Source organism: Lampetra fluviatilis, chromosome 3 (assembly GCF_964198595.1).
Source record: "Lampetra fluviatilis chromosome 3, kcLamFluv1.1, whole genome shotgun sequence".
Classification (NCBI taxonomy): Eukaryota; Metazoa; Chordata; class Hyperoartia; order Petromyzontiformes; family Petromyzontidae; genus Lampetra; species Lampetra fluviatilis.
In genome coordinates, this window is record NC_136277.1 from 21,447,134 (window position 1) to 21,472,124 (window position 24,991).

Here is a 24,991-nt window from a genome sequence, read left to right on the forward strand (position 1 = left end):
GCCACAAATGATAGCTCATGATAGTGGCTTATCACGTGGACATTTATAGTAGCCAAATACTCTAAATACATGTTTCTAAATGTGGAGGGAAAAACCAGACCTGGCAAAAAAATCCACACAACCACGGGGAGAACATGCAAACTTCAAATATACAGGCATCATGGTCGAGATCCAACCCATGACCTCCTGTATACCAAGGTAGGTAGTTAACATCTCACGAGGTGCAAACAAGAAAATGTGGGTGCTTAAATATATCCTGGCATCTAAATTCTACAATAGGAGTGAACTTCTATGTATATACAATGGGATTACAGCACTTAAATATAAATGTGTAATAACAATCATGTTTAAGCAGCTAATTTATTCAGCTCTGCCGTATTACACTTTTTGTTGGGGAATTGTAATAAGTAATTTCATTAAAAGTTGCCATCCTAATTTGCATCGAATGCTTAAACATTTTCGCTATTTTCTGACATCATGAACGATATACACGCATGAGGAATAATAGAGATAATTAACATTCCCTTTTTGTTATGCATAAATTGGCGTGCAAAAGTTTCATACACATATATAAATAACTGCACACGCTAATATGATTATTAAACACTCCACGTTTTAACATAGACTTGTTGTGGCATTCATTAACCATGAATAATAAATAGGAACTTAATACATCTAATTAAGAATGGTTAGAACACATCGATCATTTGCATTGACAAAATGCCACGGCCCTCAAAATATGGAGCTGCAATGCTTAAGGAAATATTCAGATTGCGTTCCATTACTCTATAAGTTTGTTGATTTTCTGCTTTCATAACGACTCTCAAAGTTTGTGCACCATCCTTATTTATTCAGCGGTCTCAAATGCAGACAAAAGTAAAAACCATTAAGGTGTGCAGAGGGGTTTCGACATGCAAGATTACGTATGATATAACGCGTTGAATAGGCCCCTGTCTATCGAATCACGTAAATGTTTTACATCATACGTTTTTATACCTCTGTAGTGCGTTCAACTGAGTCGCAGACGTACTCTTGGAGGCAACATATTTATTTAACACCAACACACGGGCTAACTGCCCCTTAACAGAATAACAACCTATGGTGGTGACCACCAGGCTAACCACACTAATCACAACGTGACTGGAGTAGTTAACCAGGTGGTGAACACCAGGCTAACTACACTAATTACAACATAACTAGTGTAGTTAACCAGGTGGTGAACACCAGGCTAGCCACACTAATCACAACGTGACTGGAGTAGTTAACCAGGTGGTGACCACCAGGCTAACTACACTAATCACAACGTAACTGCTACTACGGACCGGGACCACAGCTCGGGTCCAGGTCCACGTGTTGGAGACTCGGAGAAGGTAGACGAAGGCTTCTTCAGGATGAACAACAACGCCGGTCCCTCTGGGGATTCGGCTTATATTTTCTGCGGCGTGGCTGGCTCCGCCCTTGGCCACGACCACCTTCCAGAATCCTCGAGCAGGATCTGGCCCCCGACCACGTGACCACCCCTAGCCCCCACTTGGGGCCCCTTTGTAAACTTAACTGGTCACGTGTCCTCTCATGTCAACCGGAGTGCCATGGCCTTTAGTCACCTCATTCCTACAGCGGGCACTCCCACACCCTATCCTGTAGGGCTGGCACTGCACGCCGAGCGTGATGCCATCCAGCGCTATCAATCAGCGCTGACTGAGCCCCTCTAGGGCCGGTGCTACACCCAAACCATAGTGGTATCCGCGATGCCGTTACACCGCACACCGTGCCTTTCTAGGGCCGGCACTACACAGTGACATCCCGTGATGTCACTACACCTCTGTAAGTGAATGTATTTTTGTAGTCGTATGGAAATTATCCAGTACACAATACCCATGCTGTCATGTGTTTGAAATCAATCCGACGACGTGGCATCGTGGTTGTGGATATTTGATGCACACAAGTTCGCATGCTGGTTAAGGAGTCAAAGCAACAGGCCTCCATGGGGATTAAATGAGTACCACTTCGTGATAAGTCAACGGTGGCTTGTCTTATTAACAGACAGTGGTCGCCCATAGGAATGTGGAATTTTCACCTGGGCTGAAAATGTATAGGAGCAACACTTCATTATTTGTTTCAGCAGGATAGCGTGACCATAACCATCGTCATCAGCCATGACCAATTCAGTGCTGGATGAAGACCTCTATCCAAGCCACTGCCATCTCTCAAGATCTCACGATGTGATAATCCACCTCACACGAGTTTATTTCATCTTTTGAAGGCATTTGTTATCAATCCAAATCAGATTGCGTTGTGGTGTGTTCTGCCTTAACTCAAATGGCTTCATACAATTGGCTTCAGACAGTGAGCAACAAAGCAACATTCTACATTGGGGGGGCTTTATTCTACAACCGACGCCATCTGAGAATAATCCACAAAATCGCGTCTGCAATGAAAGGAATGCTTGAGAGACGTGCACATCGAATGGCCACTCACTGGATTGCCAGGCCTGTCTGCCTCTTACGAGCGCCCATGTGTTACATCATGCACGTGGTGCTGTACTTGACGGCTGAGCCAATGCAGTGCATCGCTTGCAGTCTGCCAGGCAGGCTGCACACTAAATGTTTCAGGCTTTGCATACGTCATAAATACACTGGGAAAAAAATATTTCTGAGTGTAAAGTATATATATATGTTATCCAGCCAGTTTGTAGTGTGTTTCAACAAACAACTAGTACGCCAGTTCGAATCCCGTTTGGGGGTGGCCAATCATTGCAACGTGGGTCATAATAAATTAACCCGTAAAAACAAAGTTTTTCACTCTAAATCCTTTATATGCGTGGCGGCTAGAGTCCTCTCGTCCTCTGGCTTGAGATGGCTGCCACCTATGGGTCAGATGATTGTCTGCCAGCATTAAGCAATTGGTAATTAAATATAGAGTTTTTTTTCCCTAAACAGTGTAAAATTTTGGAAAAAAAATTTCACGAAAATTAATTGTCACACACAACGAGTCTGTGTGGAAAATGTCAGCTCGATTGGATCACGGGAAGTGGGTTAAAAAACGACCGAAAGATTTGCACGGTCGTAAGCAAGCAAGCAAGCACGCAAGCACGCAAGCAAGCGAACTTAATATAAAGGATTTTAAAAAGAGTATTACTTCACACGGCAGTCAATAGAGATGTCTCTAGAGCCAAGTATTCTGGGGGGCGAGTCAGGTGGCAGGGGTGGGCACCCCCACAAAGCCTGATCTGTATCACGTGCTGGGCAGCGCGAACGTCTTGGCAAGAGAACAAGCTGTGGTCGCTGGCAACGATGGATAAAAATGTGCACTTTCCAACAAATGTGTTTTGACTTTGAGTAGCTTCTTAATTGCAAGGGCTATCTTCACAAATGTGGCACTTCGCAGTGGCAGAAGACACCTGGTTGTAGCAACCAGAAAATCAAATGACTAGCTCTGATAACATTTTCATGAGCAGATTCCTAAAATGAAATCGTAGAAACACTCAACAAAAAGCTATAAACAACCTGGAGGTTAATAACCCGTAATTTTACTTTGATGAAAAAAATAAATATATATATATACAGCATATCCATTAAATGCTATTATGTGAACACGTGAATAGCAGTATGTTCATGATATAAATACCTTCTTTCATAAAATGTCCAAGAATTACGTGCATGTTTGCACAGAGCCTCCGGAAGATGCTACAGAACTACCGTACTTTTAAATGCACATCAAGAGGCAAATTATTCATGCTCAGTGCTATACCTTTCAAGGCAAGGAAATCACACAAAAGCTTACAGTCCACAGGCCTTTACATAAGCTGAATTAAGTACAAGCTAAATTTTACATTATGGTATTTTGTGTAATCGCTGGTGAACAGGCTCATAACATGGACCTGTTATGCCCGAGACACTGAGAAACTCAATTTAACACGTAGGCTTTCATGACCAATGTAATTCATAATAAAAAATTGGGTTAAATCGTGTAAATGTACATGTGTCGTGAACCCACCTCCACCCGACACAGCCAATTAGTAAGGTTGCCCCATACCAATTAGTTACTAAGATCAGCACACCGGCATGTTGAAGAGCAACCCCACAACATTTACTGAGAACCTGTTCGAATGCCGCGTGGCTGTTCCGATTCTCAGCAGTGCCGGGTGGCATTACTGCCTGAGCTTGCTGGCCACTTCTGCTCCATCTCCATTTTATTTTCTCTCAGCACATTCCAGACTCTTACGAGACAGGAGATTTGAGATGAGCTGCACGGGATGTAAGCTTCAAAGATATAAATATGCTGGAGGATTTGACGCATGGGTAAGAGTCGCAAGCTATCGTTGGTGGAGGTCGGGGTTGGGTGCGAGTGAGGTCGCCTTACTCCAGGAAGCCAGCCTTGTGCTTGTGTTCCACGTGCGGCCCAAACTGGATCTGCGCCTGAATGCCGGCGAACTCGCATGCCTTGTCGAACGAGACGGGGTGCGAGCCGTTGAGGATGTCATCTCGAGCCTATACCCGGGCATGAGACGGAGCCACAACCACACCCATTCAGAATGTAACACGGGTCGAGGGGGTCTCCTCTCAATTGCGGCGCCTGAATTATAGGATGAATTGGTTACTCCGAAATAATCTGACCCCCGATCATCTTAATCTGCTTTGAAGGCATTGCTTGATAACTTTTACTACCACATTTGTGAAAACCATTAGCAAAGCCTTTTTTGCAACCGGAACTTTAAAATGCAATTTTTGGAAAGCTTTAATTCAAACGATGGAAATGCAATTGTAACCCTTTCCATTATTAATGATATTTTAAATGCAATATGTGCGTTCCTTTCATTAGTGTTATATATGTTTTTTTTTTTTAAGAATGCTGACTAGATTTCCATTGTACATAGTTCTGGTTGTTTATAATTTTTGCTCATCATAATTTATTATTATGTATTAACCATATTTCCAACATTCCTATACTTCTGTTCTTCGCAACTCCTGTAAACCCTCCCTTCCCATATGTAGCATGCCAGCTGCATTAGCCGGGATGAAGCTCAATCTTCCTTATTTAAAAAAAAAAACTGACTTGACCGACTTACATCAGTGCCACCGCGAGCTTTCATGCCAATTATTGCCCATGCCTAGTCTCGATAGTTGCACAACGCACATTTGCAAGGCAGATTCAAGAAAGCAACTAAAGTTGTGGCTAAAAGCCAAAGTGTTTCTCTGCCCAAATGAGCAGGAGGTGGTGCTCATTTATGTTGACAGCTCTAAGCTAATGCTGCAAATTCCACACATGTGACCATGCTCTCCGTGGCCCAGTCCAATGTTAACACGGCGCTGAAAACGCGACGGGTGTTCAAAGCCCTCATGTGAGTCGACTGAGCGCTACATCCCTCCCTTGCAACAAAATTATCCTCATTTTGTCGTGAGTCAAAAGTGGAGACAGGATGCCCCTTGTTATGGGAATGTCATTTTAAAACGTTTGGTCAAGGCAATCCAAGGGAGATGAGTTTGGACGATGAGGGCTGCTCGCTCGAAGAGGAAGGCACTCTGCACGTGACTTGAGATGCAAACGTAGAATGATTACCTGCACGTAGAGCAGATTGAGCTGAACAGGATCACGTGAATCCACATTCTGGTCCGAGTAGAAAAACTTGCGTCTCAGCAGTAGCGTCTCGTTCTCCTCCACACCCTGCTCGCGTAGCGTGCGCCCGTGGTCCACCCAGTTCACTGATGCAGGCGCACACGCATGCACGCAGAGAGGCAAAAGAGCACGTTAATGCACAAGCAGCCTCCCACGTACACGAGATGGCCGAAGCGCACTTACCAACACAAACAAAAGCAAACTCTCCCCCATTTAGCCACACAGACTGCTGGGGCAACTGCAGTTAGCGAACACAGCGTAGCACACGGTGGAGTGGTGCAGCCTGTCCAAAGGCAGCTAAACTGGCAAGCCTAGCTGGCTGCCTCTGTCTTCTCAGTGGTGATGTTCACACAAGGCACCTGGTATTCATTTTACACAGAGCTAAATGTTGAGAAAGTTGAGGCCAAGTTCAGAAACTAATCACCATCGATGTTGTTGACATCCAGGATGTAAACCCGGGTCAATGAGATTGCACCACCGTGCGGCAGAGGTGTGGACTCGAGTCATGTGACTTGGACTCGAGTCAGACTCGAGTCATGAATTTGATGACTTGCGACTCGACTTGGACTTGCATAACAATGACTTTGTCCCACCTATGAGATGTGGACTCGAGTCATGTGACTTGGACTCGAGTCAGACTCGAGTCATGAATTTGATGACTTGCGACTCGACTTGGACTTGCATAACAATGACTTTGTCCCACCTCTGCCGTGCGGTAAACACTACGCTGTCACTCACTCCCCCCACCAACACAAACGTGCAGGCTCGTAACACCCCTTGTGCACATGTGCATACGCCTGCATACAAGCCCAGGCACGCCCACCGACACGTGTGACAAAAACTCCATACAGATGGACAAAATGCCTTCGAATATTAAATTGGAAACTATTAGGAACGCGAGTTGGGCACTCGAACCATAGATATAAGTGCTATTTCTGTAACTGCAGCATATGCAAAAAGAGCATTTTTAAGTCACCAGTGTGAATTCTACATTCCTACGGTGGGGGGCCAGTAACCCCCATGGGGATGGCCACGATTTGACTCCCCAATAAGTGTAAGCCGGTGAAATATTCACTGCAAATCAGATGCAATTATCATTCCGCCTTCAGAGCCCTAACTGCAATCCTCAACCGTAAATATTGGCACGAGAACAAACGCCCAAAATTCTGTGAATGGGTTTAATGAATAATGCAATGTAACCTTTGGAGAACCAGAAGGCTGCTCATTTACTGTGAATAACTTTAATGAATAATGGGTGTGGCACCAGGGAAACATTGTAGTGAAAGTTTATGGCATGTTTATATACACACACAAACATAGTACAGAGGAACCCCCCCCATCTCATTTGTACAAATGAAATGCCAGGACATTTTTCGAAATAATAGATAGGTGACCCTTTGGCTGTGTAGTACATTGGCATACACACACATAAATGGAGGAAGCAGTTCAGGCTTGAAATATTATACATTTTTAGACGAAACTAACAATGTGTGTTTTCTTTTATATTGTTTAAAAGAATGTTACATACTCTTTGGTTCTTTCGGTAAAGTCACATAGGTATAAAAAATAATAAATCACGACGTTTCGCCTGATGGCGATTGCTTGTGTTGCGATCGAAACGTCGTGATCTATTATTTTTTCTACCTGTGTGACTTTCCCGAAAGAACCAAAGAGTATGGATTCCTGCAGTCACGAAAGCTTCAAATCAAGATAGAATGTTACATATTATTGAAGTGCAATGGCGCAGATGAATGGAAAGTAATTTTCTAAGTGTACATATTTAAAAACAAAACCAGCCATCTTGACACATTTACCAACATACCACGGCATGTAAAAAAAACAGGCAATGGGACATGTATAGCACATGTATAGCACATGTATAGCACATGTATAGCACATGTATAGCACATGTATAGCACATGTATAGCACATGTATAGCACATGTATATGAATAGAAAAGTAGGTTGGCTTGGGCTGGACACGTCACTAGAAGGGATGACGGCCGATGGAGTGGCAGCCAAGGAATGGAGTGGCAGCCAACGCGTCCGAGAGGGCATCCACCAAGAAGATGGAGTCATGAATTAGCTTGTGTGCAGGTTCTGGGTGGATTTTCACATCGCACAGCCGTGGTCGATGGTGGAGGCTTAGGGAGGTCTTCATCCTACACTGGGTTGACCATGGCTGATGATGAATAAAACTATTACTAAACTAAGCTATTTTTAAATCCTTTATATTAAGTTCACTTGCTTGCTTGCTTGCGCGCTTACGACCGTGCAAATCTTTCGGTCGTTTTTTAACCCACTTCCCGTGATCCAATCGAGCTGACATTTTGCACACAGACTCGTTGTGCGTGACAATTAATTTTCGTGAACATTTTTTTCCAAATGTTTACACTTTTTAGGAAAAATTTTTTTATATTTAATTACCAATTTCTTAATGGTGGCAGACAATCATCTGACCCATAGGTGGCAGCCATCTCAAGCCAGAGGACGAGAGGACTCTAGCCGCCACGCATATAAAGGATTTATAGTGAAAAACTTTGTTTTTACGGGTTAATTTTTTATTCGACCAGGTAAGGCCCACTGAGCTGCGTAGCTCTTTTTCAGAAGTGGCCTGGACACACATTATAGCTCAACGAAGTGGCTTATCGTGTGGAAATGTATTGCAACCAAATACTGTAAACGCATGTTTCTAATATGAGGGGGAAACCCGGAGGACTTCGAGAATAATTCACACAATCACAGGGAGAACATGCATCAGGGTCGAACCCACGACCTCATGCATACCGGGCAAGGGAGTTAGCATCTCACCATTTTGCACTGCTCTGAAATTACGCTGCAGTTGCGTTCACTTATCACGCAGGCTGATTAAAAAGAGAAATATCAACACAGAAAAGGTCTGTTCGCTCCACTTCACGTTTATTCTGGATGGCCTTCACTGGCAGACAAGCCAAATGAGAGGAAGGTCATTCAGTAATACAATACATCGAATCAAGGTCAGGGGGTCACTACAACCCATCATTCCCCCTGAGGTTGATATAAAAAAAAATATGTCATGCTTTTTGAAAGTACACAGTGGTTGTTCTGTGGAAAGGTTGCCTGCTGCCAAAAGGAGTGTGGATTGTCTACCGCGGGACTCAGGGACGTCAATGGAGAAATGGCAATCCCCCACGCTGGCTTGAGCAGACACACTTTTGAATTTGAGATACTATGATACAAACACGTACATTAAATTTCGATTTAAAGCTTTCGTGACTGCAGGGATTAATCTTCTTGGTTCTTTCGGTAAAGTCACGGAGAAGGGAAATAACAAAAATAATAAATAATTAAACATGTATTTTATTATGTTTTATTTGTATTATTTTATTATTTCCCTTCTACGTGACTTTACTGAAAGAACCAAGAAGATGAAACACGTACATTGTACATGGGGGATAAGCTCTGTGCGTGCATGACACGTTTATCATATGCACACAGTCGTTTCAACTTCTTTATCCCTACGCTTACCCTTAATAAAGCAACAAACAAATCTGTCCCGTGCACACAAAAGAGGGTGAATGCTGGAGAATTAATCATTAACCAAAATACCACTCATCTACATGCCTTCCTGGAAAAATCTGCAACCACATTCCCAATCAACTGTACAGGAGCGTTTTCAACACTTAGCATTCAGATAGTACAGGCAACGAGGCCTTTTTACGAACTTACCAAGGACACGTGTCAATAAAGGATACGTCAAAACAGAGCCTGGTTTATTTAATTCCTTCTGATGCGACGACACTCACGGCTGGGTGCTCACTGCGATTACAATCAACCGCTACCAACCACCACGCTCGCTATGCCCCCAAACGATTCAACTAATAATAGCCAACAGGCGAGAATCAATTCTCATTGACCCCCCCCCTCCCCATCTCCTGCCATTAGATGCTCACTATACAGGGCACAATTAAGTTGAATTGTCAATGTTTCTTTTACAGTGTCATTTGTCCCATTTCTGGTATTTGTTTAAGTTTATTTGATTCGTTACAAGGATTGGTCCCGTTTACCCGGCTGCCCGGCAATCGCCCAGGGAGATCCATGATGCCCCAAAAGCACAGCAGCAGCAGCAGCGACAAAAACAAAAGACAAAGACATCGATGTTGTAGAGAACGGGTAAAGGATCCTTAAGAAGAATTGCACAATTAACAAACGGGGTATTCCACGGTTGTTTATGATTGTAGAGTTCCGATTGCTCCCTCAGCCTAAATGCAAGTATAAATTACATACATAGTCTTTGGGTCTTTCAGTAAGAACCAATGAGACCCAAAGAGAATGAATTCCTGCAGTCACGAAAGCTTTAAGTCAAGAAATTACATACTATTTGTTTAAACCATAAATCATCGATTCTTCCAAGCACAATGCACGAAAGATGGTGGGTGTAAAATTCATGTTAGAATAGGTTTTACCCTTTCTGGCAATCAAACAGGTGTTAAGATTTTAAAACACTAAACTGAAACCTTTTGCAAGGAATCATGCATGTGGTGAACATGCAAACAAAAATATATGCTCTGATATAATTTGCATTGTCTTTGCAACTGATTGGTCCACACCAGAGACAGCTTTCTTTAGAGCCTAGTCTCAAAACGGTGTTAGACCAGAGGACGTCAAAAGGCGGACAGCACAAAGACACTATCAGAGTAATGAGAGCTCGGGGTGAGCAGCTACATCATGGGACCTCCCTTGCAAAAATCTAAATATAACAATATATTTTACCCTTTCTGGCAATCAAACAGGCGTTAAGATTTTAAAACACCAAACTGAAACCTTTTGCAAGGAATCATGTCTGCATTGCCAGAAAGGGTAAAGCCTATTCTTACATTTTGATGCTGGAAAGGGCGGCCCTATGATGTAAAAATCATGTTTTACTAGATAAATGAATGCATCATACATAATATGTTTAGCACCCAGTGCAGGGGTTTTTGAGCAGGCCCTAATGCTGGGATGCAAGACAAAAGTGAATAATCAAATCTGACCCCATTGCTTCCAGTGGAGTGGAGCTGCGGCAAAAGTGCTCGGCACACAAAGCAGAAGGGTGGTAGTTTCCATTCTAGTCTGCAGTCAACTCAGCCAATAATGCTTCAGGGATAAATTAAATGAAAATCACTTGACGGGAGGTCCAAACCACTTGTCCATCCCGGAGACCAGACCACCATCGTAGATATTGTCAAAGTTACCAATGTCTCAGATCTGACAGTGGAGATGATGGCTGCTCCACTGTTGGTTTGAACAGAGAGGCACAGAACCTTTTTATGCAACAAACATTACGACACCAAAACGGTGACAATTACAGAATGCAAACTAAACGATCCATCAGCATTGCCAATGTCGGAAAAGCAGTGATTTGGGGAACTAAAGGCGAGACCAAAATAGCCGAAAATATAGTTGACCTCAACCAAAAGCGTACAATAAAAGTGAAACTTATAAATCAACAAGTTATTTCTTCTATTCCAACCTTTTTTTTCATGTTGCACTTAAGAGCCTGTTGACGTGGCACACACTGACACTTGGCACACACCCTCTGAGCTCCACTCACTTTCTCAAGTGGCACCCCTGGATTCCAACTAAGTGTCTGTGTCGACAATACAACTCAGCTTTATAGATCGACCATGCATTTTCAATTTCCAAAGCCCTCTCATCTAAAACTCTTCCAAGAGACATCGTCCGCCAAAGGAAAACCAATCTTTTATGGTCTCTCCGCCTGTCCACTGGATCATCATTCCTGGTGATTTCAACATCCACGTTGATAATCCATCTCAATCCATCTCAAACATCCTTCAGTGAGTCTTGGAATCCATGGATGTATCCAAACTTGTCTAATTTCACCTCCCATATGGCCACACGCTTTATACCTCATTATCACCACAAATAAAAGTCAATCACTCCCACCACCAATTCATAATCACTTTAAAAAAATATATTTTTTTCATCCTTAGGTCACGACTCGACAGGTCTACCACAAATATCTTCCTCCTTCACATCTCTGCTCCACCATGCTGTCTCTCAATACCTACTCGGGGTGGTCTTCAAAAAATGCATCTGTTGAGCATGACAATGCCACATTGTCTCGGGCTGTGGATGATCTCACCCCCTCTGAAGACTTATAACTCTTCTTGAGCCGGTGGTGGACATTCTACATTCGTATTATGTGTGTCAGTTTATGCAGGTGGCTCAGCATCAGAGGGAGCAGCTTGCAATCGGAAAGGTTCAGAGTTGAAATCCTAGTTGGGGGTTGACTCATCATTCCTCCGCGATCAACAAAATGAGTATCACATTTTGGGAAAGACAACAGTGGTTGTACTATGGATAGATATGTGGAATTTGCGCCACTGACTTAAAGCTGTAAACAGGAGATGAGCACCACCTCAATGCTCATCTGAGCAGGAAATCACTTTGACGTATTTGCGTTTATGCATAAGACAACCACCAATAATTTCCCACAAAGTAGCGTTTCATTGCAATTGTAGCCACAAAGTAAGTGCACGGAAAATCTCCAAAGAGCTGCGGTGATTTGACAGCGAGTCGCATGAAAGCTCTTCATGGCTCGCATCCCAAATCACCTGAAACTACACTGCAGACATTAACCATTATAATGGCCCCTATTCTGTATATTCAAGTCTTTCCTGAAAATAAACTACAGTATAAATGACATAGGGCTCACACCTGGTTCTAATTTGAAGTCAAAGCGTATCATTGTTCATACGAATATTTATAATCTCCTTTCGTGGCCCTGGCTGGTAACACAAATTCCACATTCCTAAGACAGGAGCCAGTTCTGTAATTTTCCGCAATGTGCCACTCATTATTTCAAGCTCAGAGGGATGAAGCGTTGAGTCAACCCCTGGCAGGGATTTTAACTCCGAGCCTTTTGATAGCGAGTCAAGATTTTATAATGACAACACAACCCGGCTGTATAGTTATCCTGTTTGGTCTTGGTAGCCTTTTGCAGACAGTGCTGTTTGTGGTGAGTGCCTGTCAAGCCTAACATAGAAAAGGAGAAGGTGATGTGACCAGCAGCACGCATAAGCACCCACGTTTGTGTTTATTGTGCCGTTCTTGATATCATTTTAATTTAAGGTGACCTATTAGAGGCCCAGGTCAGATGCAAATACCAACAGTTCCTAGAATGCATATTTAGTTTAAAAAAGCAGATCAGTGAAATGATTCAATGTGATCACATGTGAATTTTTTTACAATAAAATGTTCCTGAAAACACTGACACCTACGCATTGGCGTGAGCGCGTTTCCCTTTTGTTCATTTATGTGTTCGCTTAATCAGCGCTCGCGAGGCTTTCCCGTGCAGCAGCAACCATGGCACGCGACGTTCAATCGACATGGTGCACTCGCACAAAATCTCAAAAAATACAGACGCATTATTCCCCTTTCCACGCGACATACCAGGGGGAAAGGAAATCACACGGCTTAAGCAAAACTGACATATCCCTAGAGCGCCATTGGTGAGCGGTTGAGCGTTTTGTTTCCATTCGGGAATTTTGTACGCAATCCAAGATGCCAGCAAATGACTCACCCACCAAAGCACACCGAAGGCCCAAGGTAGACGCACTTCTTCCATAAATGCTAAAACATGCGCGCGCCTTCTTAAAATTCTTTCTCCGAGCTACGGGCTTAATAATTGCACCTCGGAGGAAAGGGAACCGAAAAGAAAACATTCCGCACAGAACTGGGCTCGGGCTCTTTGTGGGTGCACCATAGAATAACGATAACCTACACCTAACAAAGTCATCACTCTGAATACAGCAGAATCCACAAACCGACTGCACTGTTTGCCGACAGCAGAGTAGGCACAGGGAGATTATTTTGAAATATGGTACTGGAAAAAATAAATATAAAGTATTTGCAGACTAAACAAGAGCACTTGGGGCAATTTGTTCAATTTGGAAGGAATCGCAAGTTGACAATAGAAATATAATCAGCACTCAAGGCAATTATTGAGACGGTGAGACAGCCGATCACTATTGGTGGCTAACGACTGGGTGCAAGGGGCAGGGCGTGCTGCATTAGTCAACAACAGTTTTCCTATTAAATGTTGCAAATCAGTCGCACATGTGAAAGGCACGTGCAGTGGGCTATAATTAATGCACCCCAGTGGTGGCTTAGTGGCATGGGGGCTAAATTTCCATGACAGAACACTGATCCAGCCCTGAGCAGGTTTACATTTGAGATCGTCGGTATTTATCAATCATTAAACTGAGTTTCTCAAGTGTAGTGAGTTGATGGCCTTAGGCTAATTACTTATGGCTGCACAAAACACACATATGCATGAGTTTTTTTAGGGTTTTTTTCGTTTGCTCCAGAGGGCTTAATACTCGTGGAATATTTTCTGCGGCCTCCCAAATCCTCCATGCAGGAGTGCCAGCTCATATTGGGCAAAAGATATCTGCTGAAATAATTCCAGAAGTCACAAAAATACAAAAATGAAGATATCGTTAAATTTCGATTTAAAGCTTTCGTGACTGCAATGATTCATCTTCTTGGTTCTTTCGGTAAAGTCACATAGAAAGGAAATAATAAAATAATAAAAATAAAACATAATAAAATAATTCTCACGACGTTTCGGCCACAACGCAAGCAGCCGTCCTCAGGTGAGGAACAGGTCTGTCGAGAAGACAGTCTAATGCTCACGACGTTTCGGCCACAACGCAAGCAGCCGTCCTCAGGTGAAGAACAGGTCTGTCGAGAAGACAGAGTCTCGACAGACCTGTTCTTCACCTGAGGACGGCTGCTTACGTTGTGGCCGAAACGTCGTGAGAATTATTTTATTATGTTTTATTTTTATTATTTTATTATTTCCCTTCTACGTGACTTTATCGAAAGAACCAAGAAGAAGATATCGTTCTTTAACATGATACATTTAAAGTGCACAAACAACACATTCAACTTGTATACAAATGTCAAAGTGTCTCCCTGCTCAAACGAGCATTGGGGGGGCACTCAACTTCATCGGAAACCCTGAGGGCAGTGGTGGAAATTCCACAACTATGGTGGAGGCCAGTCTATCCATAAGAAAACCATTGTTGACCTCTAACAAAGTTGTATTGAGCATTGTTTTACTGACCCCGGATGGATGATTGACCAAGTCGACTCTTGTTTGGGATATGAACCTTTAAAACATATTTTTAAGTCGAACAATGCAGTTACTGCACCTCCGTAGCTAACCGATTAGCACGGTTGGCTATGTACAGTGCGAAAGAAGTTTAACATAATACCCAAGTTGGTTTAACGCGTAGGCTTTCGCGACCAATATTATTCATATTAAACGTTTTTGGGTTAGAGCGCGTTATTTATAAATGTGTCGTAACACTTCACCACCCGACACGGCCAATCAGTAAAAAAGTGTCACGTTGACAAAAGACAAATAGTTCACTGCTTTAGCCCACCGGTGTGTTGAAGCGTGAAACCACAACATTTACAATCTTTGAGTACGACGTTTCGCTGGTAATTGCATCCAGCATCATCGGGCAATTCGCCAGAATGGTGAGGCTCTGCTCTGTCTCCCGGTCTTAAATAGAGCAGCAGCAGGGTGACGTCACCATTTAACTCATCAGGAACAACGATTTGAGGCGGGAGCAAAAGCAGAACCTCACCATTCTGGCGAATTGCCCGATGATGCTGGATGCAATTACCAGCGAAACGTCGTACTCAAAAATTGTAAATGTTGTGGTTTCACGCTTCAACACACCGGTGGGCTAAAGCAGTGAACTATTTGTCTTTTGTCAACGTGACACTTTTTTGCTGATTGGCCGTGTCGGGTGGTGGAGGGTTACGACACATTTATAAATAACGCGATCTAACCCAAAAACGTTATTATGAATACCCAAGTTGGGTGACGGCATGAATTCAATTTCAATTTATATACAAATTATTCTGAGTAACTGCTCTGAGCAGCCGTTTGTGCAAATTTCCAAAAACATTTACATTCACGTTTGCACAATTAGGGCTTCAATTTGTGAAATAAAATTTCAGTGCAATAGAATAAATGGTATATGACACGGTACATTCCATGCAACTTAACAATTGCACTTGAATTTTTTTTTTTAATCACGTTCACCCCCACCCCCACTCTACTCTCAATCAAATTTAATTTCACAGACTGAATCACTATTTGGCCCTCCCAAATGGGAATGTTTTGGAAACTCAACAATGCAGGCAACTAGAGAAATGGTCCAAACCTATTAAAATGTAATTATGAGAATGTTTTAAAATGTTATTTCATATTCTTCTGTAATTCTGTTCAAAATGTTATTTGTCTGAAACTTTTTAGAGCAAGTTTTGCCTTGCATGCAATGCATACATTTTTTTGCTTTTTATTGTTTTTAATGGTTTTAGATTTTTGCAACTTTGGCAATTTTCGATTACTAGTCAGAAATATAACATCTCTAAGACATCGAATGTGTCCATCATACTCTTGACAGTTGGTAAAGTAAGTACCACTTTTACGAGGAACTAAAAGTAGTTGTCCTTTGGAGAGCCTGCTGTCTGCTTTAGGAAATTGGAATCTCAGCTACTTGCCCAGGGCTGACAGTGGTGATCAACACGGCCCCATGCTCATCTGGGTCGGGAAACATTTGTGGCTTTTTCAAAACGTGTATCCCGGGTCTCGATTTTTAAAAGTGAATAGTCTGAATAGGATATGACCTAATTGTGACCTCATATCATACACGGTTTTTTTATGACTTATTAAAGCGAGGTGCAAGCTCAGCATCAGGATGCAGGCTTGGCGAACTAGCTGTGACGTCTTCCAATTTTGGCATGCAGGAAGCCAAGCCGAAGCCCAGGCATCTGTTGAGGCCTTGACCCACATGACAACTGCCTCCCTAAACCAACACAACAATGCGAGAAAAATAAAAGAGAGAAAAAAATTGCCTCTATTGTCAAGCGCTGGTGAAGTTACACCCCGCACATGAAATGGATCTGATACCGCCATGTTCTGTGGGTGGCAGTCCACGAGATTTACAAGGCCTCTTTCGTCACGAGCCACTGTTTGCTTTGGTAACAGCTCTGAGCCAAAACCAGGGAGGTATCTGTATGTGTGGGCTGAGCCGAAAGTCTCAAATACGATGAAAAAAACATATATGCTTTTTCCATAATAGAGGTTTTTTGGGTTAGTTAGATCACAAAAATATACAAATGTCGTTAAAATCCACAATCACCCGACACAGCCAACTAGTAAGGGCACATTAATATATTTACGCAATCTAACCCAAAAAAACTCTATTATGGATGATATTGGTCGCGAAAGCCTACGGGTTATATATGCTTTTTATTTGAAAAAATAGAAAATGGGTGGCATTCGTAGGCACTACTTACCCTCAGCCAGCAGTAAAAATTCCACATTTCCCCATGATAAAGGCCAGTTTCTAAATAGGGAAACCCACTGTTGAGTCCCCAAAGAGTGGTGCCGATTCAACTCTGGAGAGATGACGGGCCACGTCTACTCCTGACTGGGATGTTAACTCACAACTAGAGATGGGACGATTCGTCTATCAGGCCCCATATCCTACCTCCCAAAGGCAGGAAACCCCCCTTTTCAAGCCATTCCCAGCACGATGCGGCTGATTATGCTGACGACGTCACCAAGCCCCGTCCTACGGGCCTATGTTGGAACAGAGGAGAGACTTTTTGCCCCCAAATAATTTTGTGTTGTCCGATTAGACATGTCATTGAACCAATATTTGGAAGAGGAATAAATAACATAAATAACGGGATGGCTCGTCTTTTACTAGCAACAATACAACTTTCCTAACGACAGCGTCATCTCGCGTATAATTCCCGCTCTGGATCACAATTCATAAGATGCTCACGAACAACAATTTACATTTTTGTAAATGTCTCAACGGCTCTCAGAAAATGCGAGCACCGTGGTTCTGTTCTTCGAGGTGTGTTTTGGCACATGTATGCGCTTGTGCTGCGCTAAACGTCCAACAAATTTGGCCACTTCATCAAATTAAACAAAGGTTGTCCGTGTTACAGGATACAAGAGAGGTGAAGAAAGGCAACTGAAATTCGGTGTGTTGTGGAAACGCCCGGGTGCTCACGCAGCCAATTTCCTTCTGAAAACAGAGTAGACCACACACTGGGAGTCTCTCTCTCTCTTGAATACGACCCCAAGCCACATACATGCATGCAATTGTAAAATGTGCAACTTGTAGGACACTGGGTATGGGGGGAGGAAGGGTGGCACAGTGCTGAGCGCACTGCACTGTGACATTGGCAACCTGAGTTTGATGAACTTTGGTGACAAATGAACAGGTTGCTGCTCCTCCTCCTCCACCCCCCCCCCCCATCTCCACTTTTACCAACCCAGAGTGAACAGTGAGGTATGGTCAATAATTCTCACAACCTACACACCGAAGACGGTCACTGCAAAGACGGTTACTGCATCGCATGCTTTCAAATGTGCTTCTGCGGCCATCTGAAATAATCTTCTTTCCGATATTAGGAAGCCACTGGAGCTATGTACTTTTAAATAGAAACTAAACATTTGTTTCTTTAGAACTACTTTTAGCTTGTTGTCCTTCCCCCGCACCTCCGATGAACATGGTTGGCGACACACGGTGCGAAAGAAGTTCAACATACATACATACAGAATAGGGAGGCCTTTGTTGTTATTTACAAAGAGGACGTACAAAAATCCAGCCAGTTGGCATTGTAGTAGAGTGCCTGACGTATAATTGTGAAGGTTGTAAGTACAAATCCATAAAAAAAAGTCAACTCAACCGATCACTCCTCCTATGGAGATGACGCTCAGGAAAGTGCGATTAGTGAGCAGAAATTCAGGCTCTCATGGGGCGCAAGGGTGTAGGGTGGCTAGCACCTCATCAGTGCTGACATTTCACACATTGCACCAGAAGCTGCTATTTATAGGCAGAGTCAACCTCAAGGAAGCCTGGGCCAGGGTTCCGATGCCAATTTCCACTAGCATTATGGATTGCCAAGAATCAAAGTCTGATCACTGGAATCATAGAGACTATAAACTATGACAAACTAAACTATGTAGATTTTACGAGGTAATGCCCCACTTGGCTGTATAGCTCTTTTTCAGAAGCGACCTGGCCACAAATGATAGATCAATGAAGTGGTTTATCATGTGGAAATGATTTAGCACCCAAATACTCTAAACGCATGTTTCAAAATGCGGAAGGAAAAACCGGAGGACCCGGAGAAAAATCTGCACGGCCACGAGGAGAACATGCAAACTCCAAATATAAAGGCGTCAAGGTTGGAATCGAACCTACAACTTCCTGTATACCAGGCCAGGTAGTTAACATCTTGCCATCGTGGCACCCCATATCACAGCGCACAAACCACTGTGCCAATTTTGTAAGGTATTAAGAATATAACTTAATACATATATTGATGTGAAGGGTTCCCAATTGAAGAAAAAGACATGAGCTGTGTGTACATTGAAATGCAATTCTGAAAACTTTCATTGCCCTTTGTACCACGTATCAAATTAATAAATTAAGCCAAACGCACATTACAACCGTTTTTTTACTTTTACACTGGTCATTTTTCATATTATTCACTATTACGTTTCTTAAATCCCCCCAAACCACTGTCCACCGGCAGAATAAATGGAAACACCACAGGTAGTTGGTGGGCAGGTCACATGTGATTGGGGTATAGTTTGTGTACGCCAAAACTTCTTCCACAATGTCTGGCCAGCATGGAAGATGAGGGCCAAACACCTTTTAGAGTGGCTCTCTGGGGCCCCCTCTAGTGGAAGCCCAGCAGTGGTGTGAGCAAGTAAACGCAGGAAATCCACACGTTTTCCCACCTTACTTATCCAAAGATTCATCTTCTTGGTTCTTTCGGTAAAGTCACGTAGAATGGAAATAATAAAATAATAAATTTATCCCAAGATTGTTTTGAATATTCTCATCAGCCATGCTCTCTCTCCCGAACACTTTAAAACTTTGCAGAGGCAATGCTTTATTTTATGAGCACTACCAATTCTTCATGAGACTCTCACAAAAACAAAATGACGGAAAGCCATTTCTTTGTTTTATGACATTGTGCAACACATTATGACATTGTGCAATATAAAATGGTACAGGATTAAAAAAAACAAGGTTCAGCAAATGTTTTGGCCAGGGGCCCTTCATCGGATCTTCCTAAATGTCTGCCTGCAGGCAGGAACTGCTATTTTCAACATCACAACGGTCATTTCACTTACGCGTTTGGCCTAGGTCCCCACATAGCCGGCGATGCAGACGCGCTTTACAGACTATATATGTCCATCGCCCGCACAATCCTAGCGAGGCCTGCAGGTGACGGCTGCTCCAGTGGGGGTGGCACGATGCATTGGTCAATCGAAAAGTGACGACTCACAAGGTCATGGCGCACATGAGTTTGAATTGTTCCACCATAACTCTTCAAAATTTACACGGGTAATGTGTATTTTGTGAGTGTGTGCATCTCATTAACATATTCATGTCGCCATCAAAACCGCCTGGATAAATACTCCATATGAAGCTTTACATAATTTTACCACAATTATAACCATCACGTGGAGTCATCACAGAAATACTTTCGTCTACTGGAAACATTCAAGCAGGCCTGTTTATGATCCATCCTGACTTTAACAAGTATCGGTTGGTGTAGGGAGCCCACAGAGACTAGAAAAATATGGACACAGTTTTTACGATACACAAATTGTATGCCTAGTTCTGGCTGGATCATACACCAAACATGCCTCAGCACTGCATGCCCAAATAACTTTTGTGTGACAATAACTATTGCACATGTGTAGCATGTGAGGACCTGCAGTAGAATGGACCTGTTTCCAGCTGGGCCTGATTCAGCCTCTGTGAAAAGGGCTCATAAATGACGCTACTGGGTGAGTTGGTGGCAGCCACAAGGGATGGAGGAGGGATGCCTCAACAATGGGCAGAGTATCTACTGACTTGAACACAGCCATCCGGCACAGTGGGACACAAGTCGATTCACCATAACAACCTCGCCCTGTTCAATGACAATCTTGGCACAGATTGGCACAGGTCCTATGGTGACATCACTACCGTGATATAGACAACGGTGGCATCTTGTTGTCGACGTGATGATATATGCGGCACGTGATGGCTCAGTGGTTGGTGCATGGCATCGCAGTCGCAGTGACATGGAGTTGGATACTGACCACACACACACACGGCTGTAAATTGAAATTTAAACCTACCCTTGGCCTCCTCAAGGTCCAATCATTGTCATAAATCGAGCGTCTAGTGCGGGTGTGTTAACATCAGCACCACAGACGCAAAGGCAACTAAACGCATGCGGTTGTCAACCACGACACTCCGTGATTAGGCAAGGTGACGTTAATTAGTTATCGCCACTGATATAACTTAAGTGGCGAAACAGGGACATTTGTCTTTGCATATCTGTGTACCGGCATTCTCTGCGCGTGTGCTATATAGTTTGTGTATGCATGCCAACACACATTCCTTTGTGCCTTCATCTCTTAAAATTGATGGCAGTCAAAGTTCACAAAGGATATTTCATTCTCATGAAGAAGCACAGTCTATAAAGAAACAAAATCCCCATGGACTTCCATCTCATTACCCAATCATTATATATTTTAACTCGCCGCGTGCCTATTTCGAAATTTTTATTCGGCGACAGATGCCAGCGTGACACAGTTCAAACTAAATTCCACCGCACCGCCAAACACCCCCCACCCCGTCCCAATTTTAGAATGAATAGCTAATTTGTGACACACACGTACGGCGAGCACACGCGCGCACACACAGACGTAGGCATACGCACACGCACACGCACGTACTGAAAGAAAATAACATTTCTCAACGAACATTGCTAAAGACATGAAGGCAGCGACTGTGCATTTGAATTTGACCCTGATGGAGTCCGTAATCTTAAACTGCTCTTTTTTCGGTGTGCTGTTTTTGGCATCGAGCTTATTGTGAGCGAGTGCATACGTGCGTGCATGCATGTGCGCAGCATTAGTAATGGGTTTGCTATCCACATGTGTGAATGAGAGGCACGGGCATTTGTCACTCGAGTGAGTCCCCATGACAGACAGAGCGTGAGCTGTGGCAGCGCTTGCACGCGCAGGGCTGTGCGCAACAACGGAGAGGAACGATTACCGTGTGGCAGGTTATTGGTCATTCCATAACTAGTGCTCCATTTTCAGAGTGTAATCAGATTATCGCTATTCATCACGCGCCAGCTGATGATGTTTCATAATTACTTTGCAGTTTTGTATATTTAAAAAAATGACACGTGTCAAAAAAAATATGGCAGGGAACAATCATGTTCAGTGCATGTAGAACCAATCCACTGCTGGATGAGGGCGACCCCACACCACGTGGGTCATGGGAGTTATTTAACCATGCTGGAAAGTGCGGGATTGTAAAGGCAGGGAGCAGAGATACGGAACATATAAGTACAGGACAACAATTTATTTTTCTGCACTGCCCTTGGCTGCCCACCACGTAGTCCCGTTATGCATGGCGGTCGCCAATCCATGCACTGTCCACAGGCTGAAACCTGCTTGGCTTCCAAGATCTAATGAGACTGGCCACACCCTATGCGATTTAGTCAAAGGCCACTTTGGTTTCATGGAAGGATACCAGCATCCAATGCATACGTATCGTGCCACTAATGCTGCAATCAATATGGAGTCATGTTACATTACTTATAAAACGCTAAGCAATCAGAAAACATAAACTGAACACTTTTTCAAAGCAAACCTCGCATCCACTGGGTTGGTACACTCTAAGGATTCAGTAAGAAACTAATTGGAAGATACTAGTAATCTCTGGGGTTATCCCAGTAACACACCGCACTACTCATTTTCATCGCTGACCCTGATCTACCGGTGGAAATTCAACATCACTATGGAGACCAACAGCAGAATGGTAACCCAAGTAGGGAACATATCCTGAGAAGATGACCACTGCGAAGATGGAACAATGAGATCAGCCCACGTGCAGGAGCTACATGAATTGTTGCATCAAGAGAGCATGAGGGATGGCAACAACTTGGGGAGGCTGCAGCTGATGTTGATGATGACAATGACAGCAAAGCATGACTCACTTTGATCAATTCCAATGTAACCAGGGCCAGATTAACGCATTCGCAAATTGCACACAAGGAGCTTCAGATATTTACAAAAAAAATATCTTAAGTAGCTTAGTTTAACACGCAGGCATTTGCAACCAAATACAGCCCCTACATCGGTAGGACCTCTTCGTTCATCAAAAACTCTGATCATCTCGTAAATATAATTCAAGATATTAAGCTTAATCCTAATGATATTCTCGTAAGTTTTGATTTTACCTCGAGGGTTCCGATCAACGAGTCAATTAAATTGCTCGACACTCTGTTAACTAACAAAAGTTTAGCCAAAGATATCCCAAGACGAGCTGAACACTGTCTAGAGAACACCTACTTCTTGTGGAAAGGTGGCTTCTTCTTCTTGGTTCTTTCGGTAAAGTCACATAGAATGGAAATAATAAAATAATAAAAATTAAACATAATAAAATAATGTCACGTCGAATGGAAATAATAAAATAATAAAAATACAACATAATAACAAATTATTTTTTTCTTTTATTATTTCCATTCTACGTGACTTTACCGAAAGAACCAAGAAGATGAATCCCTGCAGTCACGAAAGCTTTAAATCGAAATTTAAGGTGGCTTCTATAAACAAAAGGAAGGAGCAGCAAAGGGCTCTCCTTTGTCTCCTGTGATAGCGAATTTGTACATGGAAGATTTTGAAACAAAAGCAATAGCTTCAAGCACACTAACACCATCTGCTTGGTTTAGATATGTGGATGACACATTGGTGGTGTGGCCACACGGCAAAGATACACTGAACGCATTTCTAAATCATCTCAACTCGCAAAACCCATCCATCCAGTTCACCATGGAAGTGGAAGCTGACAGAACTCTACCATTTCTGGATATTCTGCTCAGACGGGGTAGAAATGGTAAAATAACGCACAGTGTTTACCGAAATAAAACGCATACTGACGCCTATCTGAATGCAGAGTCACAACATCACCCCACACAGAAATCTGCTCTTATCAAGACGCTCATTCATCGAGTTAAGAAAGTGTCAGATGGTGACAGTCTGAGAAGTGAAATTCAACATGTTAAAGAAGCGCTGCAAATGAACGGTTACAATAATGCATAAATCAACAGGGCATTGAATACCAAAACCAAATCAAATAACAATAGCATTGAAACTGCTCAAATAATTAAAACGATCAAAATACCGTACATTGTGGGAGTAACTGATAAAGTAGCAAGATGTTTGGAAAAACAAAACATCCGAGTCAGATTTGGCATGGTACATAAAATACAGAATTTAATATCTGGTACAAAAGATGTATTACCGAAGCTATCAACAGAAGGTGTGTACAGGATTAACTGCACGTGTGGTAAATGTTATGTTGGGAAAACAGGACGGATGATCAGCACGAGACTAAAAGAACATCAGAGAAATATTAAATTCTCCCAAATGCAACTGTCAGCAGTAGTATAACACGCGTGCCAACAAGAACACTCAATTGATTTTCATAATGTTGAAGTTTTGTGCAAAACTAGCTGCTACTGGCCAAGACTAATTGAAAGGAATCAAAATAACTTTAACCGTTCGGATAGCTACCGTCTTAGTGCTGCTTGGAAGCGAATCATCAAATAATACATGATATAATTGCATGCCTACAAAGGGCAGCGTACTTCAATAGGGATTACCGTTGGTGGGGCTATTTTAATAAACACAATAGACAGGAAGGACAAGTTCAAAGGGCTCGCATAATGCACATAATGTACGTTGCCTCAGTAATCCCCCCCCCACTTTGCGCAAGAGCGCAGAAGGGTGGTCACCACATCTACGCCTCTCTATAAGGAACGAAACAGTAAGTCTTCTTCACTAATCTGGCTGTCGCCTGACGAAGCTAGTTGTAATTACTGGCGAAACGTCGTACTCAGATTGTAAATGTTGTGGCTTGGCTCTCCAACACACCAGTGTGCTGCACTAGTATACTACACTATACACTACACTATACACTACTATACACAACACTACTACACTATACACTACACTACTATACACTACACTATACACAATACACTACACTACTACACACTACACTACTATACACTACACTATACACTACACTGGTGTGCTGTACTCGTGACGAATTGGCGCGTTCTGTTTACGCGACAACCCTCACTAGTTGGCCGTGTCGGGTGGTGGCGGGTTTTAACGACACGTTTATATATCTACGCAATCTATCCCAAAAAAACTCCATTATGGATCTTAAGCAGGTCCCGGTCGGCGCACGACAGAC

General features: G+C 43.0%; 1 protein-coding gene across 5 annotated transcripts in view; it reads right to left on the reverse strand.

Moving 5' to 3' along the window:
* The window catches only part of LOC144954508 (talin-2-like), a 230,513-nt gene that overhangs the window by 104,104 nt on the left and 101,418 nt on the right, over positions 1–24,991 (reverse strand). For all 5 annotated transcript variants that reach the window (XM_078884986.1, XM_078884982.1, XM_078885003.1 and 2 more), the window contains 2 exons: positions 5,560–5,702; positions 4,363–4,490 (listed from right to left, as the gene is read on the reverse strand). In XM_078884986.1, coding sequence (XP_078741112.1) covers positions 4,363–4,490; positions 5,560–5,702 — 271 coding nt within the window. The remainder of the gene's footprint in view (positions 1–4,362; positions 4,491–5,559; positions 5,703–24,991) is intronic.